We start from the raw sequence: 22,742 nt of genomic DNA on the forward strand, positions 1-22,742 counted from the left end.
AGTAAAGATCTCTAGTGATGTACTTCTCTACAGTTACAGTCCTGGGGAGTAAATATCTCTAGTAATGTAACTCTCTACAGTTACAGTCCTGGGGAGTTTAGATCTCTAGTGATGTACTTCTCTACAGTTACAGTCCTGGGGAGTAAAGATCTCTAGTGATGTAACTCTCTACAATTACAGTCCTGAGGATTAAAGATCTCTAGTGATGTAGCTCTCTACAGTTACAGTCCTGGGGAGTTAAGATCTCTAGTGATGTAACTCTCTACAGTTACAGTCCTGGGGAGTACAGATCTCTAGTAATGTAACTCTCTACAGTTACAGTCCTGGGGAGTAAAGATCTCTAGTGATGTAACTCTCTACAGTTACAGTCCTGAGGAGTAAAGATTTCTAGTGATGTACTTCTCTACAGTTACAGTCCTGGGGAGTAAAGATCTCTAGTGATGTAACTCTCTACAGTTACAGTCCTGGGGAGTAAAGATCTCTAATGATGTAACTCTCTACAGTTACAGTCCTGAGGATTAAAGATCTCTAGTGATGTAGCTCTCTACAGTTACAGTCCTGGGGAGTAAAGATCTCTAGTGATGTAACTCTCTACAGTTACAGTCCTGGGGAGTAAAGATCTCTAGTGATGTAACTCTCTACAGTTACAGTCCTGGGGAGTAAAGATCTCTAGTGATGTAACTCTCTACAGTTACAGTCCTGGGGAGTAAAGATCTCTAGTGATGTACTTCCCTACAGTTACAGTCCTGGGGAGTAAAGATCTCTAGTGATGTAACTCTCTACAGTTACAGTCCTGGGGAGTAAAGATCTCTAGTAATGTAACTCTCTACAGTTACAGTCCTGGGGAGTAAAGATCTCTAGTGATGTAACTCTCTACAGTTACAGTCCTGGGGAGTAAAGATCTCTAGTGATGTAACTCTCTACAGTTACAGTCCTGGGGAGTTAAGATCTCTAGTGATGTACTTCTCTACAGTTACAGTCCTGGGGAGTCAATATCTCTAGTAATGTAACTCTCTACAGTTACAGTCCTGGGGAGTTAAGATCTCTAGTGATGTACTTCTCTACAGTTACAGTCCTGGGGAGTAAAGATCTCTAGTGATGTAACTCTCTACAGTTACAGTCCTGAGGATTAAAGATCTCTAGTGATGTAGCTCTCTACAGTTACAGTCCTGGGGAGTAAAGATCTCTAGTGATGTAACTCTCTACAGTTACAGTCCTGGGGAGTACAGATCTCTAGTAATGTAACTCTCTACAGTTACAGTCCTGGGGAGTAAAGATCTCTAGTGATGTACTTCTCTACAGTTACAGTCCTGGGGAGTAAATATCTCTAGTAATGTAACTCTCTACAGTTACAGTCCTGGGGAGTTAAGATCTCTAGTGATGTACTTCTCTACAGTTACAGTCCTGGGGAGTAAAGATCTCTAGTGATGTAACTCTCTACAATTACAGTCCTGAGGATTAAAGATCTCTAGTGATGTAGCTCTCTACAGTTACAGTCCTGGGGAGTTAAGATCTCTAGTGATGTAACTCTCTACAGACAGTTACAGTCCTGGGGAGTACAGATCTCTAGTAATGTAACTCTCTACAGTTACAGTCCTGGGGAGTAAAGATCTCTAGTGATGTAACTCTCTACAGTTACAGTCCTGGGGAGTAAAGATTTCTAGTGATGTACTTCTCTACAGTTACAGTCCTGGGGAGTAAAGATCTCTAGTGATGTAACTCTCTACAGTTACAGTCCTGGGGAGTAAAGATCTCTAGTGATGTAACTCTCTACAGTTACAGTCCTGGGGAGTAAAGATCTCTAGTGATGTACTTCTCTACAGTTACAGTCCTGGGGAGTAAAGATCTCTAGTGATGTAACTTTCTACAGTTACAGTCCTGGGGAGTAAAGATATCTAGTGATGTACTTCTCTACAGTTACAGCCTTGAGGAGTAAAGATCTCTAGTAATGTACTTCTCTACAGTTACAGTCCTGGGGAGTAAAGACCTCTAGTGATGTACTTCTCTACAGTTACAGTCCTGGTTAGTAATATCAGGACACAAGGGACCTGTGTGTCATGTAGCTATAACAGGACACAAGGGACCTGTGTGTTATGTGTCATGGAGCTATAACAGGACACAAGGGACCTGTGTGTTACGTGTCATGGAGCTATAACAGGATACAAGGGACCTGTGTGTTACGTGTCATGGAGCTATAACAGGATACAAGGGACCTGTGTGTTATGTGTCATGGAGCTATAACAGGACACAAGGGACCTGTGTGTTATGGAGCTATAAAAGGACACCAGGGACCTGTGTGTTATGTAGCTATTACAGGACACAAGGGACCTGTGTGTTATGTAGCTATCACAGGACACAAGGGACCTGTGTGTTATGGAGCTATAACAGGATACAAGAGATTGAAGTATGGTTAAAAACAGAATGGTACTCTTTGATAATGATTGTCTACAGGCAAAACACAAGTTTGTTTGTCTATAGGTTTGATCACACTGAATTCACTATCTACGATTGTTTATTAAAGACCAGGATTATAAGCATGTTTTATGGAGGTCTTGTGACCCCTTTTCTGCACTATTCTGCACTAGACTTATGCACATAAGGTATCAAGTACAGATCGCAGAAGCAAGCAATGCTCAAATGAATCTTGGCTATAGTTACTTAAATATGGTATATACCAATTTAACTTTATCATAAGCTGGATTTAAATCACTACAAAAGTTACAAGTGAATGAAGTCATGATAAAAAAGCATATAATGCTTAAAAATATATATTTTCAGCTCACCTGGCCTTTCACCTGGCCTAAACGGCCATGTGAGCTATAGGTTAATAACAGCATCTGTCATCTGTCAACTTTAACTATGTATTAGAACTGTTCATGAATGACTGAGAGGATTTTTATAAACTTTGGTTCGAAGCATCCTTGGGGAAAGTGGGAACCAATTTTGTGTAAATGATGGGTCTGGCACCATGGGGCTTGAGGGTTGGAGCCCATTATGGAAAATCTATCTATTTCTTTGAAATCTTTCTTGTTCTATTAGAATTGCAGGACATTGTCCAAATTTGGTCTGAAGCATGCTCTGGTGAAAGAAAAACAGTTTTGTATAAATGTTGGTTCAACAATGTAAAATCTTGTTCAATGTCTGATGTTTGTGATCTCTGACACCTGATGTTTGTGATCTCTGCTCTTTGACACCTGATGTTTGTGATCTCTGCTGTCTGACACCTGATATTTGTGATCTCGGCTTTCTTACACCTGATGTTTGTGATCTCTGCTCTCTGACACCTGATGTTTATTATCTCTGCTTTCTGACACCTGATGTTTGTGATCTCTGCTCTCTGACACCTGGTGTTTGTGATCTCTGTTGTCTGACACCTGATGTTTATTATCTCTGCTATCTGACACCTGATATTTGTGATCTCTGCTATCTGACACCTGATGTTTGTGATCTCTACTATCTGACACCTGATATTTGTGATCTCTACTATCTGACACCTGATGTTTGTGATCTCTGCTATCTGACACCTCATGTTTGTGATCTCTGCAATCTTACACCTGATATTTGTGATCTCGGCTTTCTTACACTTGATGTTTGTGATCTGTCCTTTCTGACACCTGATGTTTGTGACCTCTGTAATCTGACACCTGATGTTTGTGATCTCTGCTGTCTGACACCTAATGTTTGTGATCTCTGCTCTCTGACACCTGATGTTTGTGATCTCTGCTATATGACACCTGATGTTTGGGATCTCTGCTCTTTGACACCTGATGTTTGTGATCTCTGCTGTCTGACACCTGATGTTTGTGATCTCTGCCCTCTGACACCTGATGTTTGTGATCTCTGCTTTCTGACATCTGATGTTTGTGATCTCTGCTATCTGACACCTGATGTTTGTGATCTCTGCTATCTGACACCTGATGTTTGTGATCTCTGCTTTCTGACACCTGATGTTTGTGATCTCTGCTCTCTGACACCTGATGTTTGTGATCTCTGCTTTCTGACACCTGATGTTTGTGATCTCTGCCTTCTGACACCTGATGTTAAACAGTAAGATCTCATTCAGTGACTGCTTTTTGTGATCTCTCCAATCTGACACTCTTCCCAGGAACTGTTGAAAGTAACAAAAACTGTTGTGTAAACTGTGAGGAACAATCTTGTGTGTGAATACCTGTGTTTATATTAATGCCGCCAGCTTCACACAAGGACAATCTCCCAGTAAAATTCTGTGGTAAACATCACTGGTCCTTCTTTAGGTAGCCAAACTGCAACTTTTGGGTCATTACCAAGTTTTCTAGAAGATGTTCAATGATCAGTTGGAATTATGGAAGAACTGATGTTCTATAAAAATAGTGAAGTCTAAACAAAGTTTTTTTTCTTGTCTACAGAAGAGTTCTATACATTTCATTTAGAAGCATGTGTCTGCTGAGAGTCATCATTTCAATAATACACACAAGATTCTATGAAAAGGGTGTTTAACAGAGGGAAATCTCATAGGACCTTATATAAATAGTTATAGTTTTAACAAAAACAAGCTTCAAACCTTACAATGTTTAGCCTTAATGGTTTTAACAAAGACAGACTTGAAATCTTACAACATAGGACCTTATATGAATAGTAATAGATTTAACAAAGACAGACTTGAAATCTTACAACATAGGACCTTATATGAATAGTAATAGATTTAACAAAGACAGACTTGAAATCTTACAACATAGGACCTTATATGAATAGTAATAGATTTAACAAAGACAGACTTGAAATCTTACAACATAGGACCTTATATGAATAGTAATAGATTTAACAAAGACAGACTTCAAATCTTACAACATAGGACCTTATATAAATAGTAATAGATTTAACAAAGACAGACTTCAAATCTTACAACATAGGACCTTATATAAATAGTAATAGATTTAACAAAGACAGACTTGAAATCTTACAACATAGGACCTTATATAAATAGTAATAGATTTAACAAAGACAGACTTGAAATCTTACAACATAGGACCTTATATGAATAGTAATAGATTTCATTTCAGTAATAATTACCATAACTTTAGTATGCAAATACAGTACCTACACCCATCTTTGTATCCCAACAACAAAAGATTCAAAAGAAAAACAATCCCGCCCTCCCTACGATCCATGAGCCATCACGGCAGGAACGCAGAGTGATCTCCCTTCCTCTTACCTTTATGGCTGCCGACGAGTGCGGAGGTGTCTGAGCTAAGTGCTTTTCTTACTCCTTCTCTTCGTACTGCCATTGTCGTTTGAGTATATTGTTACTCTATTAGTAGTCTATAAACCCATCTCCCAACTTATATTGTGAAATTAAGTATTGTCATTTGTTTATTTTGACCGTATTTCCGGCCGTTTTTTCCTCCACGTATTCGAGTGCGTGACTACTTGTCTCGTTGCTCGGATTTGCGTGAAGTTGGAATTTGTTTTCTTGCTGCTTTGTCGGCCGTGTTGTACGGCCGTTTTATTTATGCAGTGCAATCTTGCTGCGTACGGTAGGCTTTGTGCTCTCGTTCGTAGTTTTTTTGATTGTTCGAGAACTTCGTTTCCGGCCGTGTTTTTACTCCGCGTGTTCGAGTGAGTGACTACTTGTCTCGTCACTCGGATTTTCGTGAAGTTGAAATTGTTTTCTTGCTGCTTTGTCGGCCGTTTTGTACGACCGTTTTCTTTTTTTGCAGTACAATCTTGCTGCGTACGGTAGGTTTTATGATCTCGTTCGTAGTTTTTTGATTGTTAGAAAACTTTTTATCCTTGTTTTCATTGTTACAATTTTTTATTGTTTCGATGCTGGATAAAGGTGCCGGGTTTACGTCGGGGGTCAGCGCATGGATGTTCCTATTTCTATAGATAATGGGAACCCCATGATACCTGTCCCATTTGCCGACATTACAGCCAGACCTCACTATGTGAACTTTGTTTGCACATGGAGTCTGCTGCTTAGGCTCCCATGCCTTTCCAGCTAACTTTCCGCCGGAAGAGGGATTCGTCCTCTTCTTCCGGTAAGGGAAGTAAGCTTTTTAAGACCTCCCTCCTGAAGTTCTGAACCAGAGCGTTCCTGCTGGGGGTGCTCTCGTTCCACCGAGCTCCGCCCTTCAGCAGGGGGTGGCTCCCCCTGTCCAGGTGCGTCCTGGAGTAGGGGGGGGGGGGCAGCCCGACCCTGACTCGGCGCAGTCAAGGGTCGAATTGGCCGGTAGCTCTCGATAGGCGGCGGTGTTACCGTCGGAAAGGGACTTCCGGTCGAGGTCTCTGATTCCTTCAGGGACCTCGGCACGCCAGGTGGCGTCGTTGGTGGGGGCCGCTTTGACTCCGGAACTGTGCCTTCGGGTATAGGTTCAGGGGCCACAGACTTTTTGTCAGGATTGTCTGTGGCTACGGGGATTAGTGACACTTGAGTTCACTAATCCTGGTGTCAGCGCGGGGTCTGTTTTCCCACCCTCACAGGCTTCTGGCTCTGGGACTTCCGTCCCAATCCAGATTTCCCAGTGCAGGGTTTCCCAGGGGGTTTTCCTCCAAGGGTTTGGGGCTTCAGGCCAGGAGTCCGGTTTCCGGTCTCCCTTTCCCCCGGGCTCAGGGAGTAGGGGTGCCTGCGGGCACTTATTCCTGGGTCGCCCAGGCCAACCTGCGGATGGTTTTGGGTACCAACAGTTACTCAGCAGTTGCGGGCTTAGCCTGTACATGTCTGGGTTTCCACCTGGTGGGAGTGGCGGTTCATCCTGGTCCTTTGGACAGGATGTCCAGCCCCAGACTCAGGCAGGCCATCTTGGCCAGTTCTGGGGTCACTCCCGGCCCGCTGGACCGTTCCCATTCCCTCAGGGGTTTGGGTTTTTACCCCATGGGTCTTCACTCGTGGAACCCATAGGGGTTGGTCTCTCCTCTAGGAGATGTTATAGCAGTGCGGAATCCCCCCAATGTTCTGCTACTTCGGGGGCCTTGTTGGCCGGTCCTATAAAGGTTTGCCAGACCTTAAGGACTTCCGCCTCCAGCGCGGACCCGTCGGTCTCCTGTTCCCAGGGGTCGGCTTCGGGTCTCCGACCCAAGCCTACAGCTACAGCTGTTGGTCGCGCTGCGTCCAAATGCCATAAAGAGGAGTTCCCCTCTGCGGAGATGGCTCCTCTGGCGGCCCCTGTTCCTCCCAAGGGGACTTCGGTCTCTATTGAGGAGGAGATGGACATCGAGGGTGCGGGCTCGGCAGAGGAAGACGATGTCATTCATCTTTCTCCTGGGCCAAGAGGGTTCACAAGGGGAAGATGGCCCTGAGACTGCTGAAGCTGAGGCTCAGCATGTGCTTTCTGGGATGCGGGTCCTCCGGGCCAACATCTCCCGGATTCTCAGGGCGGAGGTTTGCCCACCGCCTCAGCATCGTCGGCGCCTGAATCCACCATCCTTCTGGGTTCCCTGGTGGCTCCTCGGGCTTCCGTTCGCTCAGATCGGTCTCTGCCAGAAGGCAATATCATGTCTTCGGTTCTGGCCACGGCCCGGGATCCGGTTTTAGAGAAGGACTCCTTCTCTACCCGTGCTCTCGGGTTTGTCGTTCTGCAGCTCAGTGTTGGTGAATTGTCGGAGGCTTCAGCTTCCGACTATGCCACACATGATGGGCAGCTGGCCTCTCAACCAGCACAGCTGGAGTTGAGACAGCTGGCTGCCTGGCCCGGCAAATCAGTGGACCAGGTGGTGCTCGATCCCAAAGAGCACCACAGGATGGAGAGAATGTTGCACCTCTCCATCCAAGTTCTGTCATACATAGACTTCCTGACAGTTTGTCTATACAGGGTATCCGATTTGCCTGAGTGTCGGTTATCCGAGACAGAACAGCCGACATACAGGACACGGCAGCCTTGCAGGTTCTCTGCTCGTCAATGCCGTGTTGGCTAGGCAGTTTTCAGTTCTGAAATTCCGCCCAGTCCAGTAACCCTACCGTTTCCGCTTGTTGAATGCCCCCTTCTAGGGCTCTACCCTGTTCAGGGGAGCTCTTCCTTGGGTTCAGAAGGATATGAAGGAGGACTCGGTCGCCTCAGCACTTCTGGTGAAGAGGTTTCAGGCTGAGAAGGCCAGTGCCTCGCAGGGGTCAGTGCCTCCTAAGAAGAAGGCGAAGTCTTCGGCTGCTCAGTTTTCTGCACAGCCCAAGTCCCAACCTCACTTCAACGGCAACAAGGGGAAGGGTAGGAAGGGTAAGAAACCTCCTGGGGGCAAGAAGAAGGGTTCCTGACTATTTCTGCTTCTTGGCCGCGAAAGGCGAAGGGTATGGCCGGGTGGACGGTGGTTCTCCTTTCCCGGGCTCATGTCCTTCTCCTGCAGGCTCAGGCTCCGGGTGGGCAGACGATTCTCTGGTCTGGCAGGGGCTCGATCTGCCCCATCCGGAACTCCCTGTGGGCGGACGTCTCTCTGCTTTCCTTTCCTAGTGGCAGGATATTACAGAGGACGCTTGGGCTTTTGTCGGTGGTCAGGGAGGGTCTAGGTATTCCCCTTCTTCAGGATTCGTCCCTCGCCTCCTGGCCGTTTTTGTTTCTTTCCTCCTCCCGGGGATTCAGAAAGGGCACGGGTGCTCCAGGAGGAAGTAGGGACCATGCTGCCAAGGCAGAGATGCCCTTGGGGCTCACGACAGCTCCTTTGGTGTTCACCAAGTTCCATCAGGATCCTGGCTGTGACTAGCTCGGAGGAGCGAGATAGGTTGCTTTGTCCTTGTCGGGCTCTTAGGTTTTATCTTGATAAAACCAAGGGGGGGGGCGGGGCTCTCGATCCCGTCTGTTTTGCCCATTAAACAGGGGCAACGAGATATCTCCTCCCAGTCGGTTTCCAGGTGGGTTTGCCAGGTGATTTAGTATGCTTACGAGCATTTTGATGATCTGGCTCGGGCGAGAGTGAAAGCGCGGTCTCACGAGGTCAGGGCCCTTGCTTCATCCTGGGCCCTTCTCTCAATGAGTCCTCCTTTCAGGAGGTCATGTCTGCAGTATTCTGGCAGGGCAGGGATACCTTAACAGATTTTTATCTGTGATCCCTAGCTTCCCACTCAGAAGGCCTGTATTCATTGGGACCTTTGGTGGTGGCATAGTCAGTGGCTGGGCCTCCTCGTTAGCCCCGGGCCATGTCTTTCCGTACGGCGGCATGTGGGTACACCTGCTCTTTCACAGAGAGGTCCCTTCCTTCACTTTAGCACTCTGTTCTCCCTCCCTACTACTTTGGTTGTGCTGAAGGGGCTGCCTGGCTTCTAGTCACCACTACGGTAAGACAAATTCGCATACTAAAGTTATGGTAATTATTACTGAAATGAAATTGAGGTTTTTTAATGTAAAACCAATTTTCATGATGTAATACTTACCATAACTTTATGGAGTCCCACCCTATCCTCCCCTCTTCCTTATCTGCCTGGCTGCCCCTCTGTGGGGTTTACGCCATAAAGGTTATTAGAGGAAGGGAGATCACTCTGCGTTCCTGCCGTGATGGCTCATGGATCGTAGGGCGGGCGGGATTGTTTTTCTTTTGAATCTTTTGTTGTTGGGATACAAAGATGGGTGTAGGTACTGTATTTGCATACTAAAGTTATGGTAAGTATTACATCATGAAAATTGGTTTTACATTAAAAAACCTCAATTTAACAAAGACAGACTTGAAATCTTACAACATAGGACCTTATATGAATAGTAATAGTTTTAACAAAGACAGACTTGAAATCTTACAACATAGGACCTTATATAAATAGTAATAGATTTAACAAAGACAGACTTCAAATCTTACATGACTGGATCTTATATATATATAAATAGTTGATACTGGTTCTTATACATGTATATATAGTTTTAGCCAAGACAGGCAATGTCCATGGTCTGTGGTCTGTCTATGGTCTGTCTGTCCGTCCATCCATCTGTCCTTAAAATACTTTTGTTATCCCTTTTCTTCTTGAGAAACAATGATTGATATGCCCCTTGATCCCTTAATGTGCGGGTTAGATTTTGATCAAAAAGACAGAATAGAAACTTGCGTTATTGTTCCTAAGATATATAAACAGGTGAAGTGAGAGACGGAAGAGATTCTTCGATGTATTGTGAAATGATCCTACATATTGATGAAACTAGTGTAGACAATATGATGTACAAATGGTTTTGCCTAGATTTTTTGTTGTACTCTCTACTACATGTACAAAGATTTTTATATGAGCTCTTGCTTTCTTATGACTTAGACCAGATGCCTTTTGTTTTATTAGGATTTGACAACATTGTGGTGCATTGTGTTTTTATGAACATTGAAAAAAAAGGTTGTGGTTGTCAGGTAAAAAATCTTCATCAGTAAAATAGTTTGATTACCTGGGACACGACAAAATGATTTTTTTTTACTCATTTATTGAGTAAATACTGAAGTGTTTTGTTAAAACTTTAGGGGTCTATGATTATACTGTTAAACTATCTTTTTGATTGTATACAGTGTTTTAAAAGATGTTTGTTCATAGATACAAGAGTGTATGTAGATATTACATATATAGATCTAAAAGGGTATCATCAATCGCAACAAACTAGGGACAAGTTGGTTATTTTCCGTGTCTATTTTATTTGTCGACCGGTTTCGCCCTAACAATGGGCTTCTTCAGGACAAAAATTTAGGATATCAGTACCCCTGAAGTACAAAAATAGCGGGTTCATACTATTGTTCTACATATATATATATGAACAGTGACATCATAAACAATGGTTGACAACTATGACGTCATAAACAATAGGTTGTACTGTGACGTCATCAATAGACATTTTTAAAAATTGATAACTCTAGATATAGAGATTAGTACATGCTGAATTGTCCATTGGTACCAATGGACCATACTACCAATGGACAATTCAGCATGTACTAATCTCTATATCTAGAGTTATCAATTTTTTTTTTTATAACCAACTTGTCCCTAGTTTGTTGCGATTGATGATACCCTTTTAGATTTGCCCTTACTCTCCAATCGCCCTGCATACCCTTGTGGTATCCAAACGAAGGACATCGGAACCACCTTATGAACCACGATTAATCACGGCGTTGGCTCTACCTTTTGGACTTCTTTACATATATAGATATACATTGTCATGTCTACAGATAACTTTAATACATGTCTCAGTTAGCATGTGTATAGACACCTGTCTACATGTCATGTCTACAGATAACTTTGATACATGTCTCAGTTAGCATGTGTACAGACACCTGTCTACATTTCATGTCTACAGATAACTTTGATACATGTCTCAGTTAGCATGTGTATAGACACCTGTCTACATGTCATGTCTACAGATAACTTTGATACATGTCTCAGTTAGCATGTGTATAGACACCTGTCTACATGTCATGTCTACAGATAACTTTGATACATGTCTCAGTTAGCATGTGTATAGACACCTGTCTACATGTCATGTCTACAGATAACTTTGATACATGTCTCAGTTAGCATGTGTATAGACACCTGTCTACATGTCATGTCTACAGATAACTTTGATACATGTCTCAGTTAGCATGTGTATAGACACCTGTCTACATGTCATGCATCCTTGTTTGTATTGTTCAGGTGATGGGTGAGTATGGCTTGCTGTAGAAATTTGTTTGTGGTGATCAAGGTCAGAATGCCTAGACTCATTAACAATAGACACAAAAGAGCAGAGCAATTTCTATTGGCTGGAAAGTCTTTAAGACCCTTTGGCAAGAAGACTGAATTTTAAACAAAACCTGGAGATGTCTTCTTCACAGCTCTGTTATAACTGCCACCAACTTGACCAGAGAAAATACCTTCACATGTTAACCACAATAGCTTTTATAAGACAAACAGCATAATTATTTAGTGTTACTAAGGGTCAGAGTTTGCCTTTTGTGGATTTTCAAAAGAATCATTTTGGATGATACATGTAGACACCTGTTATGTATGATACATGTATAGACACCTGTTATATATGATACACGTGTAGACACCTGTTATTTATCATACATGTGTAGACACCTGTTATATATGATACATGTGTTGACACCTGCTATATATGATACATATGTAGACACCTGTTAAATATATGATTCATGTGTAGACACCTGTTATACATCATACATATGTAGACACCTGTTATATGTGATACATGTGTAGATACCTGCTATATATGATACATGTGTAGACACCTGTTATATATCATACATATGTAGACACCTGTTGGAGACTTTATATGATACTTATGTAGACACCTGTTATATGTCATACATATGTAGACACCTGTTATATATAATACATCTGTAGACACCTGTTATATATGATACATGTGTTGACACCTGCTATATATGATACATGTGTAGACACCTGTTATATATCATACATATGTAGACACCTGTTATATGTGATACATGTGTAGACATCTGTTATATATGATACTTGTGTAGATACCTGCTATATATGATACATGTGTAGACACCTGTTGGAGACTTTATATGATACATGTGTAGACACCTGTTATAAATGATACATATGTAGACACCTGTTATATATGATACTTGTGTAGACACCTGTTATATATGATACATGTGTAGACACCTGTTATAAATCATACATATGTAGACTCCTGTTGGAGACTTTATATGATACATGTGTAGACACCTGTTATAAATGATACATGTGTAGACACCTGTTATATATGATACTTGTGTAGATACCTGCTATATATGATACATGTGTAGACACCTGTTGGAGACTTTATATGATACATGTGTAGACACCTGTTATAAATGATACATATGTAGACACCTGTTATATATAATACATGTATAGACAACTGTTATATATGATACATGTGTAGACACCTGCTATATATGATACATATGTAGACACCTGTTGGAGACTTTATATGATACATGTGTAGACACTTGCTATATATGATACATATGTAGACACCTTTTGGAGACTTTTATATGAATATTGTTTTTGTCACAGAACTTACTTCTCATTTGTTGTTACTGTTTATATCTTACAGCTCCATAGAGTATGGTATTGACAGTGAGAACTTAAGCCTCTCAGCAATCAGAACCATTAGAGTACTTCGTCCTCTCCGAGCTATAAATAGAATTCCAAGTAAGTACAATTATAGTAGAATCATTCTGTAATGACAGGTTACACTGCCTTATAACTTGATAGATTTATTTTCAGGTAAGCTCAACTGTTCTTTGGAATGCTTCTTATAAAGATGTAGTTGACAGGGCTGACAAAGAAAGTTTGTTATCACAATGTCTTGAGAAGTAATGAATGAATCTTTTTCAGGTTTCATATGTAGGCTCCTTTTCATCTGTAGCTGTGTCCTTTTGATTTTGGGACTGATCAGGAAAGCATGCTGACTGACAGGTGGCCATCTTGGATTTTTACAATGAAGATTTTGAGGGATATATAAAGATACTATGATATCCGTCCATCTTCCATTGTCCTGTTGTCTGTTGTCCATTTCTTTTTTCTTCAAAACACTACTAGTCATGAATGTCTGAGGGGATTTAGATCAACTTTGGTCAGTAGTAATCTTGGGGGATGATGTTGAATCAATTTTTGTGAAAATAATGGTGGGTCTCTGCTCATTGGTGAAGGAAGAGTGGGGCTCAATATTGGAAATATAGCAAATTCTTTAAAATCCTACTGCGTCTGTGGGAACGATAAGATTCTGTCTAAATTATTGGGTTGTCTGACTGAAAGGGTCAGGATGACCTATAGCCAGATGATAGTTCAATGGTAGTAAGAATTGTTTGTGTAGGATGACAGTTCAATGGTAGTAAGAATTGTAAGTACAGGATGACAGTTCAATGGTAGTAAGAATTGTTAGTGTATGATGGTAGTTCAATGGTAGTAAGAATTGTAAGTACAGGATGACAGTTCAATGGTAGTAAGAATTGTTAGTGTAGGATGACAGTTCAATGGTAGTAAGAATTGTTAGTGTAGGGTGATAGTTCAATGGTAGTAAGAATTGTTAGTGTAGGGTGATAGTTCAATGGTAGTAAGAATTGTTAGTGTAGGGTGATAGTTCAATGGTAGTAAGAATTGTAAGTACAGGATGACAGTTCAATGGTAGTAAGAATTGTAAGTACAGGATGACAGTTCAATGGTAGTAAGAATTGTTAGTGTAGGATGATAGTTCAATGGTAGTAAGTTCAATGGTAGTAAGAATTGTAGTGTACAGGATGAGTTCAATGGTAGTAAGAATTGTTCAGGATGACAGTTCAATGGTAGTATGACAGAATTGAAGTACAGGATAGTGTAGGAATGACAGTTCAATGGTAGTAAGAATTGTTAGTGTAGGATGACAGTTCAATGGTAGTAAGAATTGTTAGTGTAGGGTGATAGTTCAATGGTAGTAAGAATTGTTAGTGTAGGATGACAGTTCAATGGTAGTAAGAATTGTAAGTACAGGATGACAGTTCAATGGTAGTAAGAATTGTAATGATGACAGTTCAATGGTAGTAAGAATTGTAAGTACAGGATGACAGTTCAATGGTAGTAAGAATTGTAGTGTAGGATGACAGTTCAATGGTAGTACAGGAAGTTCAATTGTTAGTGTAGGATGACAGTTCAATGGTAGTAAGAATTGTAAGTACAGGATGACAGTTCAATGGTAGTACAGAATTGTAAGAATTGCTAGTGTCGGATGATAGTTCAATGGTAGTAAGAATTGTTAGTGTAGGATGACAGTTCAATGGTAGTAAGAATTGTTAGTGTAGGATGACAGTTCAATGGTAGTAAGAATTGTAAGTACAGGATGACAGTTCAATGGTAGTAAGAATTGTTAGTGTAGGATGATAGTTCAATGGTAGTAAGAATTGTAAGTAAGTACAGGATGACAGGTAGAATTGTAAGTGGATGATGGTAGTAAGAAGTTCAGGATGGTTCAATGGTAGTAAGAATGTGTACAGGATGACAGTTCAATGGTAGTAGGAATTGATAGTGTAGGATGACAGTTCAATGGTAGTAAGAATTGTTAGTACAGGATGACAGTTCAATGGTAGTAAGAATTGTAAGTACAGGATGACAGTTCAATGGTAGTAGTAAGAATCAATGGTAGTAAGAATTGTAAGTACAGGATGACAGTTCAATGGTAGTAAGAATTGTTAGTGTAGGATGATAGTTCAATGGTAGTAAGAATTGTTAGTGTAGGATGACAGTTCAATGGTAGTAAGAATTGTTAGTGTAGGATGACAGTTCAATGGTAGTAAGAATTGTTAGTGTAGGATGACAGTTCAATGGTAGTAAGAATTGTTAGTGTAGGATGACAGTTCAATGGTAGTAAGAATTGTAAGTACAGGATGACAGTTCAATGGTAGTAAGAATTGTAAGTACAGGATGATAGTTCAATGGTAGTAAGAATTGTTAGTACAGGATGATAGTTCAATGGTAGTAAGAATTGTAAGTACAGGATGACAGTTCAATGGTAGTAAGAATTGTTAGTGTAGGATGATAGTTCAATGGTAGTAAGAATTGTTAGTGTAGGGTGATAGTTCAATGGTAGTAAGAATTGTAAGTACAGGATGACAGTTCAATGGTAGTAGGAATTGATAGTGTAGGATGACAGTTCAATGGTAGTAAGAATTGTTAGTACAGGATGACAGTTCAATGGTAGTAAGAATTGTTAGTGTAGGGTGACAGTTCAATGGTAGTAAGAATTGTTAGGATGTAGTGTAGGATGACAGTTCAATGGTAGTAAGAATTGTTAGTTTAGGATGACAGTTCAATGGTAGTAAGAATTGTTCAATGGTAGTAAGAATTGTAGTGTAGGATGAGTTCAATGGTAGTAAGGTAGTAGATAGTTCAATGGTAGTAAGAATTGTGTAGGATGACAGTTCAATGGTAGTAAGAATTGATGACAGTTCAATGGTAGTAAGAAATGTTAGTTTAGGATGACAGTTCAATGGTAGTAAGAATTGTAAGTACAGGATGACAGTTCAATGGTAGTAAGAATTGACAGTTCAATGGTAGTAAGAATTGTACAGGATGACAGTTCAATGGTAGTAAGAATTGTAGTGTAGGTGACAGTTCAATGGTAGTAAGAATTGTAGTGGATGACAGTTCAATGGTAGTAAGAATTGTAAGTGTAGGATGATAGTTCAATGGTAGTAAGAATTGTTAGTGTAGGATGACAGTTCAATGGTAGTAAGAATTGTAAGTACAGGATGACAGTTCAATGGTAGTAAGAATTGTTAGTGTAGGATGACAGTTCAATGGTAGTAAGAATTGTTAGTGTAGGGTGATAGTTCAATGGTAGTAAGAATTGTAAGTACAGGATGACAGTTCAATGGTAGTAAGAATTGTAAGTACAGGATGACAGTTCAATGGTAGTAAGAATTGTAAGTACAGGATGACAGTTCAATGGTAGTAAGAATTGTTAGTGTAGTGTAGGATGACAGTTCAATGGTAGTAAGAATTGTAAGTACAGGATGACAGTTCAATGGTAGTAAGAATTGTTAGTGTAGGATGACAGTTCAATGGTAGTAAGAATTGTAAGTACAGGATGACAGTTCAATGGTAGTAAGAATTGTTAGTGTAGGATGACAGTTCAATGGTAGTAAGAATTGATAGTGTAGGATGACAGTTCAATGGTAGTAAGAATTGTAAGTACAGGATGACAGTTCAATGGTAGTAAGAATTGTAAGTACAGGATGACAGTTCAATGGTAGTAGGAATTGATAGTGTAGGATGACAGTTCAATGGTAGTAAGAATTGTAAGTACAGGATGACAGTTCAATGGTAGTAAGAATTGTTAGTGTAGGATGACAGTTCAATGGTAGTAAGAATTGTTAGTGTAGGATGATAGTTCAATGGTAGTAAGAATAGTAAGGTAGTAGGAATTGATAGTGTAGGATGACAGTTCAATGGTAGTAAGAATTGTTAGTGTAGGATGATAGTTCAATGGTAGTAAGAATTGTAAGTACAGGATGATAGTTCAATGGTAGTAAGAATTGTAAGTACAGGATGACAGTTCAATGGTAGTAAGAATTGTTAGTACAGGATGATAGTTCAATTGTAATAAGAATTGTTAGTACAGGTACCACTAATTGTTTGTTTACAGGTATGAGGATCCTGGTGATGTTACTACCACTATTTGTTTGTTTACAGGTATGAGGATCCTGGTGATGTTACTACCACTAATTGTTTGTTTACAGGTATGAGGATCCTGGTGATGTTACTACCACTATTTGTTTGTTTACAGGTATGAGGATCCCTGTGATGTTACTACCACTATTTGTTTGTTTACAGGTATGAGGATCCTTGTGATGTTACTACCACTATTTGTTTGTTTACAGGTATGAGGATCCTTGTGATGTTACTACCACTAATTGTTTGTTTACAGGTATGAGGATCCTGGTGATGTTACTACCACTATTTGTTTGTTTACAGGTATGAGGATCCTGGTGATGTTACTACCACTATTTGTTTGTTTACAGGTATGAGGATCCATGTGATGTTACTACCACTAATTGTTTGTTTACAGGTATGAGGATCCATGTGATGTTACTACCACTATTTGTTTGTTTACAGGTATGAGGATCCTGGTGATGTTACTACCACTAATTGTTTGTTTACAGGTATGAGGATCCTGGTGATGTTACTACCACTATTTGTTTGTTTACAGGTATGAGGATCCTTGTGATGTTACTACCAATAATTGTTTGTTTACAGGTATGAGGATCCTTGTGATGTTACTACCACTAATTGTTTGTTTACAGGTATGAGGATCCTTGTGATGTTACTACCACTATTTGTTTGTTTGTTTACAGGTATGAGGATCCTTGTGATGTTACTACCACTAATTGTTTGTTTACAGGTATGAGGATCCTGGTGATGTTACTACCACTAATTGTTTGTTTGTTTACAGGTATGAGGATCCTGGTGATGTTACTACCACTAATTGTTTGTTTGTTTACAGGTATGAGGATCCTTGTGATGTTACTACCACTATTTGTTTGTTTACAGGTATGAGGATCCTGGTGATGTTACTACCACTAATTGTTTGTTTACAGGTATGAGGATCCTTGTGATGTTACTACCACTATTTGTTTGTTTACAGGTATGAGTATCCTTGTGATGTTACTACCACTATTTGTTTGTTTGTTTACAGGTATGAGGATCCTTGTGATGTTACTACCACTATTTGTTTGTTTACAGGTATGAGGATCCTTGTGATGTTACTACCACTATTTGTTTGTTTACAGGTATGAGGATCCTGGTGATGTTACTACCACTATTTGTTTGTTTGTTTACAGGTATGAGGATCCTTGTGATGTTACTACCACTATTTGTTTGTTTGTTTACAGGTATGAGGATCCATGTGATGTTACTACCACTAATTGTTTGTTTACAGGTATGAGGATCCTTGTGATGTTACTACCACTATTTGTTTGTTTACAGGTATGAGGATCCCTGTGATGTTACTACCACTATTTGTTTGTTTACAGGTATGAGGATCCTGGTGATGTTACTACCACTATTTGTTTGTTTGTTTACAGGTATGAGGATCCTTGTGATGTTACTACCACTATTTGTTTGTTTACAGGTATGAGGATCCATGTGATGTTACTACCACTAATTGTTTGTTTACAGGTATGAGGATCCTGGTGATGTTACTACCACTATTTGTTTGTTTACAGGTATGAGGATCCTTGTGATGTTACTACCACTATTTGTTTGTTTACAGGTATGAGGATCCTTGTGATGTTACTACCACTATTTGTTTGTTTGTTTACAGGTATGAGGATCCTTATGATGTTACTACAACTATTTGTTTGTTTACAGGTATGAGGATCCTTGTGATGTTACTACCACTATTTGTTTGTTTACAGGTATGAGGATCCTGGTGATGTTACTACCACTATTTGTTTGTTTGTTTACAGGTATGAGGATCCTTGTGATGTTACTACCACTATTTGTTTGTTTGTTTACAGGTATGAGGATCCTTGTGATGTTACTACCACTATTTGTTTGTTTGTTTACAGGTATGAGGATCCTGGTGATGTTACTACCACTATTTGTTTGTTTACAGGTATGAGGATCCTTGTGATGTTACTACCACTATTTGTTTGTTTGTTTACAGGTATGAGGATCCTTGTGATGTTACTACCACTATTTGTTTGTTTGTTTACAGATATGAGGATCCTTGTGATGTTACTACCACTATTTGTTTGTTTACAGGTATGAGGATCCTGGTGATGTTACTACCACTATTTGTTTGTTTACAGGTATGAGGATCCTGGTGATGTTACTACCACTATTTGTTTGTTTGTTTACAGGTATGAGGATCCTGGTGATGTTACTACCACTATTTGTTTGTTTACAGGTATGAGGATCCTGGTGATGTTACTACCACTAATTGTTTGTTTACAGGTATGAGGATCCTGGTGATGTTACTACCACTATTTGTTTGTTTGTTTACAGGTATGAGGATCCTTGTGATGTTACTACCACTATTTGTTTGTTTACAGGTATGAGGATCCTTGTGATGTTACTACCACTGTTTGTTTGTTTACAGGTATGAGGATCCTTATGATGTTACTACCACTATTTGTTTGTTTGTTTACAGGTATGAGGATCCTGGTGATGTTACTTTTGGACACCCTTCCTATGCTGGGGAACGTTCTCCTTCTGTGTTTTTTTGTTTTCTTTATTTTTGGTATAATTGGTGTCCAGCTTTGGGCAGGAGTACTGAGAAACAGGTGTTTTTTAAATATCAGCGAAAACATATCTTATGCACAGTAAGTATACTGACTTAAACATCTTATAGAATCTACAAATAGAGATGATAAAGTTAAATGGATACTATATAAATGAAGCATTACTTAATGTAAATTTTTTGATGGTTCAAGGTCAATACTTATACAAATCACTTTGTTTTGTTCTGTTGTGTAAATAACTATATTATTATATTGATGACGGATTGTATTGATGCTTCTATAAAGTGATTTTTTAAAACTTTTCAGTGCTAATCTTAGCCCCTACTTCATTCCAAAGAAACTTAATCAGGACTATATATGCAGCATGCCTGGGGAGTCGGGTATGCGCCAGTGTAAGAACTTTTACAGGTATGAATATGAAGGTATTAGGTGCAATGGAAGTGCCCGCCCCTTCAGCAATAACACACCAACCAACGACTCCTGTATCAACTGGAATCAGTACTACACCACCTGTATGGCAGGTGATAAAAACCCTTTTCAGGGGGCTATCTCCTTTGATAATATAGGTCTTGCCTGGGTGGCAATATTTCAGGTAAGATAATTCCACTGAAAATCTACTAGACATATAGATCTGTCTGTTTAATGCATTTTTATATTTAGCTCAGCTGGTCAAAGGGATAAGTGGACTTATGCCCTGTTGTGATGTCTATTGACTGTCATTGGTGTGGTGTCTAGGGTTCAGATACCTAGTTAAAAGGTTCCTTGAATAAAGCCCAAGATTTGTTAACAAAAAAAACCACCTTGACCGTATGTTCACAGGGGGTCAAATTTCTTAATTAACTCAATGACAAGAAAACCTAGAATTATGCTATTTGGCTGGTTAGGGTTAAATTTGTGAAAAACTTCTTTACAGTAACCAAGACTTTGAACATCAATGATGTGAAATGGAAATGTATTTGGGAAAAGCATTTACTATCAAGTGAATGATATAGGCCCATTGAATATAGTGGTGCCTAAAAAGGGGAGCCTCACTAAGGTGTGGCCCCTAAGTATGGTAAACTCACTAAGGTGTGGCCCTTAAGTATGGTAAACTCACTAAAGTGTGGCCCCTAAGTATGGTAAACTCACTAAGGTGTGGCCCCTAAGTATGATTATCTCAATAAGGTGTGGCCCCTAAGTATGGTAAACTCACTAAGGTGTGGCCTCTAAGTATGGTAAACTCACTAAGTTGTGGCCCCTAAGTATGGTAAACTCAATAAGGTGTGACCCCTTGAAAGGTATTATATATGCCTCAGTATAATAAATGTCCCAGTTTTATATATGTCCCAATATTATATATGTCCCAGTTTTATATATGTCCCAGTATTATATATGCCCGGTAAAATAAATATCCCAGTTTTATATATGTCCCAGTATCATATATGCCCCAGTATAATAAATGTCCCAGTTTTATATGTGTCCCAATATTATATATGTCCCAGTATTATACATGCCCCGGTATAATAAATGTCCCAGTTTTATATATGTCCCAATATTATATATGTCCCAGTATTATATATGCCCCGGTATAATAAATGTCCCAGTTTTATATATGTCCCAATATTATATATGCTCCGGTATAATAAATGTCCCAGTTTTATCTATGTCCCAATATTATATATGTCCCAGTAGTATATATGCCCTGGTATAATAAATGTCCCAGTTTTATATATGTCCCAGTATCATATATGCCCCAGTATAATAAATGTCCCAGTTTTATATGTGTCCCAATATTATATATGTCCCAGTATTATACATGCCCCGGTATAATAAATGTCCCAGTTTTATAAATGTCCCAGTTTTATATATGTCCCAGTATCATATATGCCCCGGTATAATAAATGTCCCAGTTTTATATATGTCCCAATATTATGTATGCTGCGGTATAATAAATGTCCCAGTTTTATATATATCCCAATATTATAAATGTCTCAATATTTTATATGTCCCAGTATTCCACCAACTTCTAAACCAAATTTTGGAAATTTTGACAAACAAAGTCTGCTCATCAAAATATCTGACTTCCGATGTAGATGCTAGAGGACACTTGGGCTACAAAAAGTACCAACCGACATTGTCTCTCATAGCTCTTATTTATTTACAGGTTTTATATATTGTAGTAGATGTGTCAGCAATACCCCTCCTAGGTTTTGTAGTGTTTCCTTTTACTTTCTAAAAATTTCGACATTGAAAAGAATTGTACCCCTTTTTTGTAGATATTCTGTTTGGAATATTGTGTCAAGTAGATCTAATTAAGTACTGAAGCAATATTTCTGAAACTTGGCATGCCACCTCCCTGTGATATGAAGTTGTGCTCTTTCACTTTTTCTTTCAGTTTGATCAAATGCTACAGCTAATTATAACTTATAGTTTGGCATATAAGTTGTTCCAAAAGCGTTACCATGAAAACACTTGGGGGTTTCCAGTCGGTTGAAATTAAGATATTATCTGATTAAGTTGAAAACTGCTATTAAAAGGTTTAGAGGGTTGACAAAGACAATGATACTATTTTGGAAAAAAAATTGTTTCATTTGGTGATGAAATGAAAACATTTTGGAGGAATCTTGTTGGAACAAACCTTCCAAAACTATTGTTTATTTCGGGGGTAGGGTATTAGTCAGCCAAATGATTAATGTTCAAAAAGGAAAGAAAAAAGACGCCAAGATCCTTCTGGGATCTCTTGTGTTTTATGTTTTGGTGTTGGCTGATCATTCTATTTTGTTTGTTGCAGGTCATCAGTCTGGAGAGTTGGGTAAACATTATGTATTATGTTCAAGATGCTCATTCCTTTTGGGACTGGACATACTTTGTTGCTCTTATAGTTGTAAGTAGGCATATAAAGAAATCCTGCCTGTCATTTTATCATTTTTATAAAATCCTTGTTTTATTAACCCATAATCAAATGATTTTCAAATCTCCCTACATCCATGGTCCATATAGATATATATGATTGTGTTCTTTGGGACCGACTAGAAAAAAATGATTGACTGACAGTAAATGACTCTCAGATTTCATATTTAAGCTTGCTCTGCTTATTAAGTTGTGCTTTTAGG

The 22,742-nt window shown here is 39.6% G+C and overlaps 1 protein-coding gene across 1 annotated transcript in view; it reads left to right on the plus strand.

The window, feature by feature from the left end:
* LOC132557266 (voltage-dependent T-type calcium channel subunit alpha-1G-like) overlaps window positions 1-22,742 on the plus strand; it is a 212,357-nt gene that overhangs the window by 65,208 nt on the left and 124,407 nt on the right. Inside the window, exons 2-5 of the mRNA XM_060221755.1 lie at window positions 12,987-13,084; window positions 19,560-19,731; window positions 19,957-20,242; window positions 22,421-22,513. Of these exons, the coding sequence (XP_060077738.1) occupies window positions 12,987-13,084; window positions 19,560-19,731; window positions 19,957-20,242; window positions 22,421-22,513 (649 nt within the window). The remainder of the gene's footprint in view (window positions 1-12,986; window positions 13,085-19,559; window positions 19,732-19,956; window positions 20,243-22,420; window positions 22,514-22,742) is intronic.

The sequence above is a fragment of the Ylistrum balloti genome, unplaced genomic scaffold, assembly GCF_031769215.1.
Source record: "Ylistrum balloti isolate Yb309-2 unplaced genomic scaffold, AGI_CSIRO_Ybal_v1 Utg370652, whole genome shotgun sequence".
In the NCBI taxonomy this organism is placed as follows: Eukaryota; Metazoa; Mollusca; class Bivalvia; order Pectinida; family Pectinidae; genus Ylistrum; species Ylistrum balloti.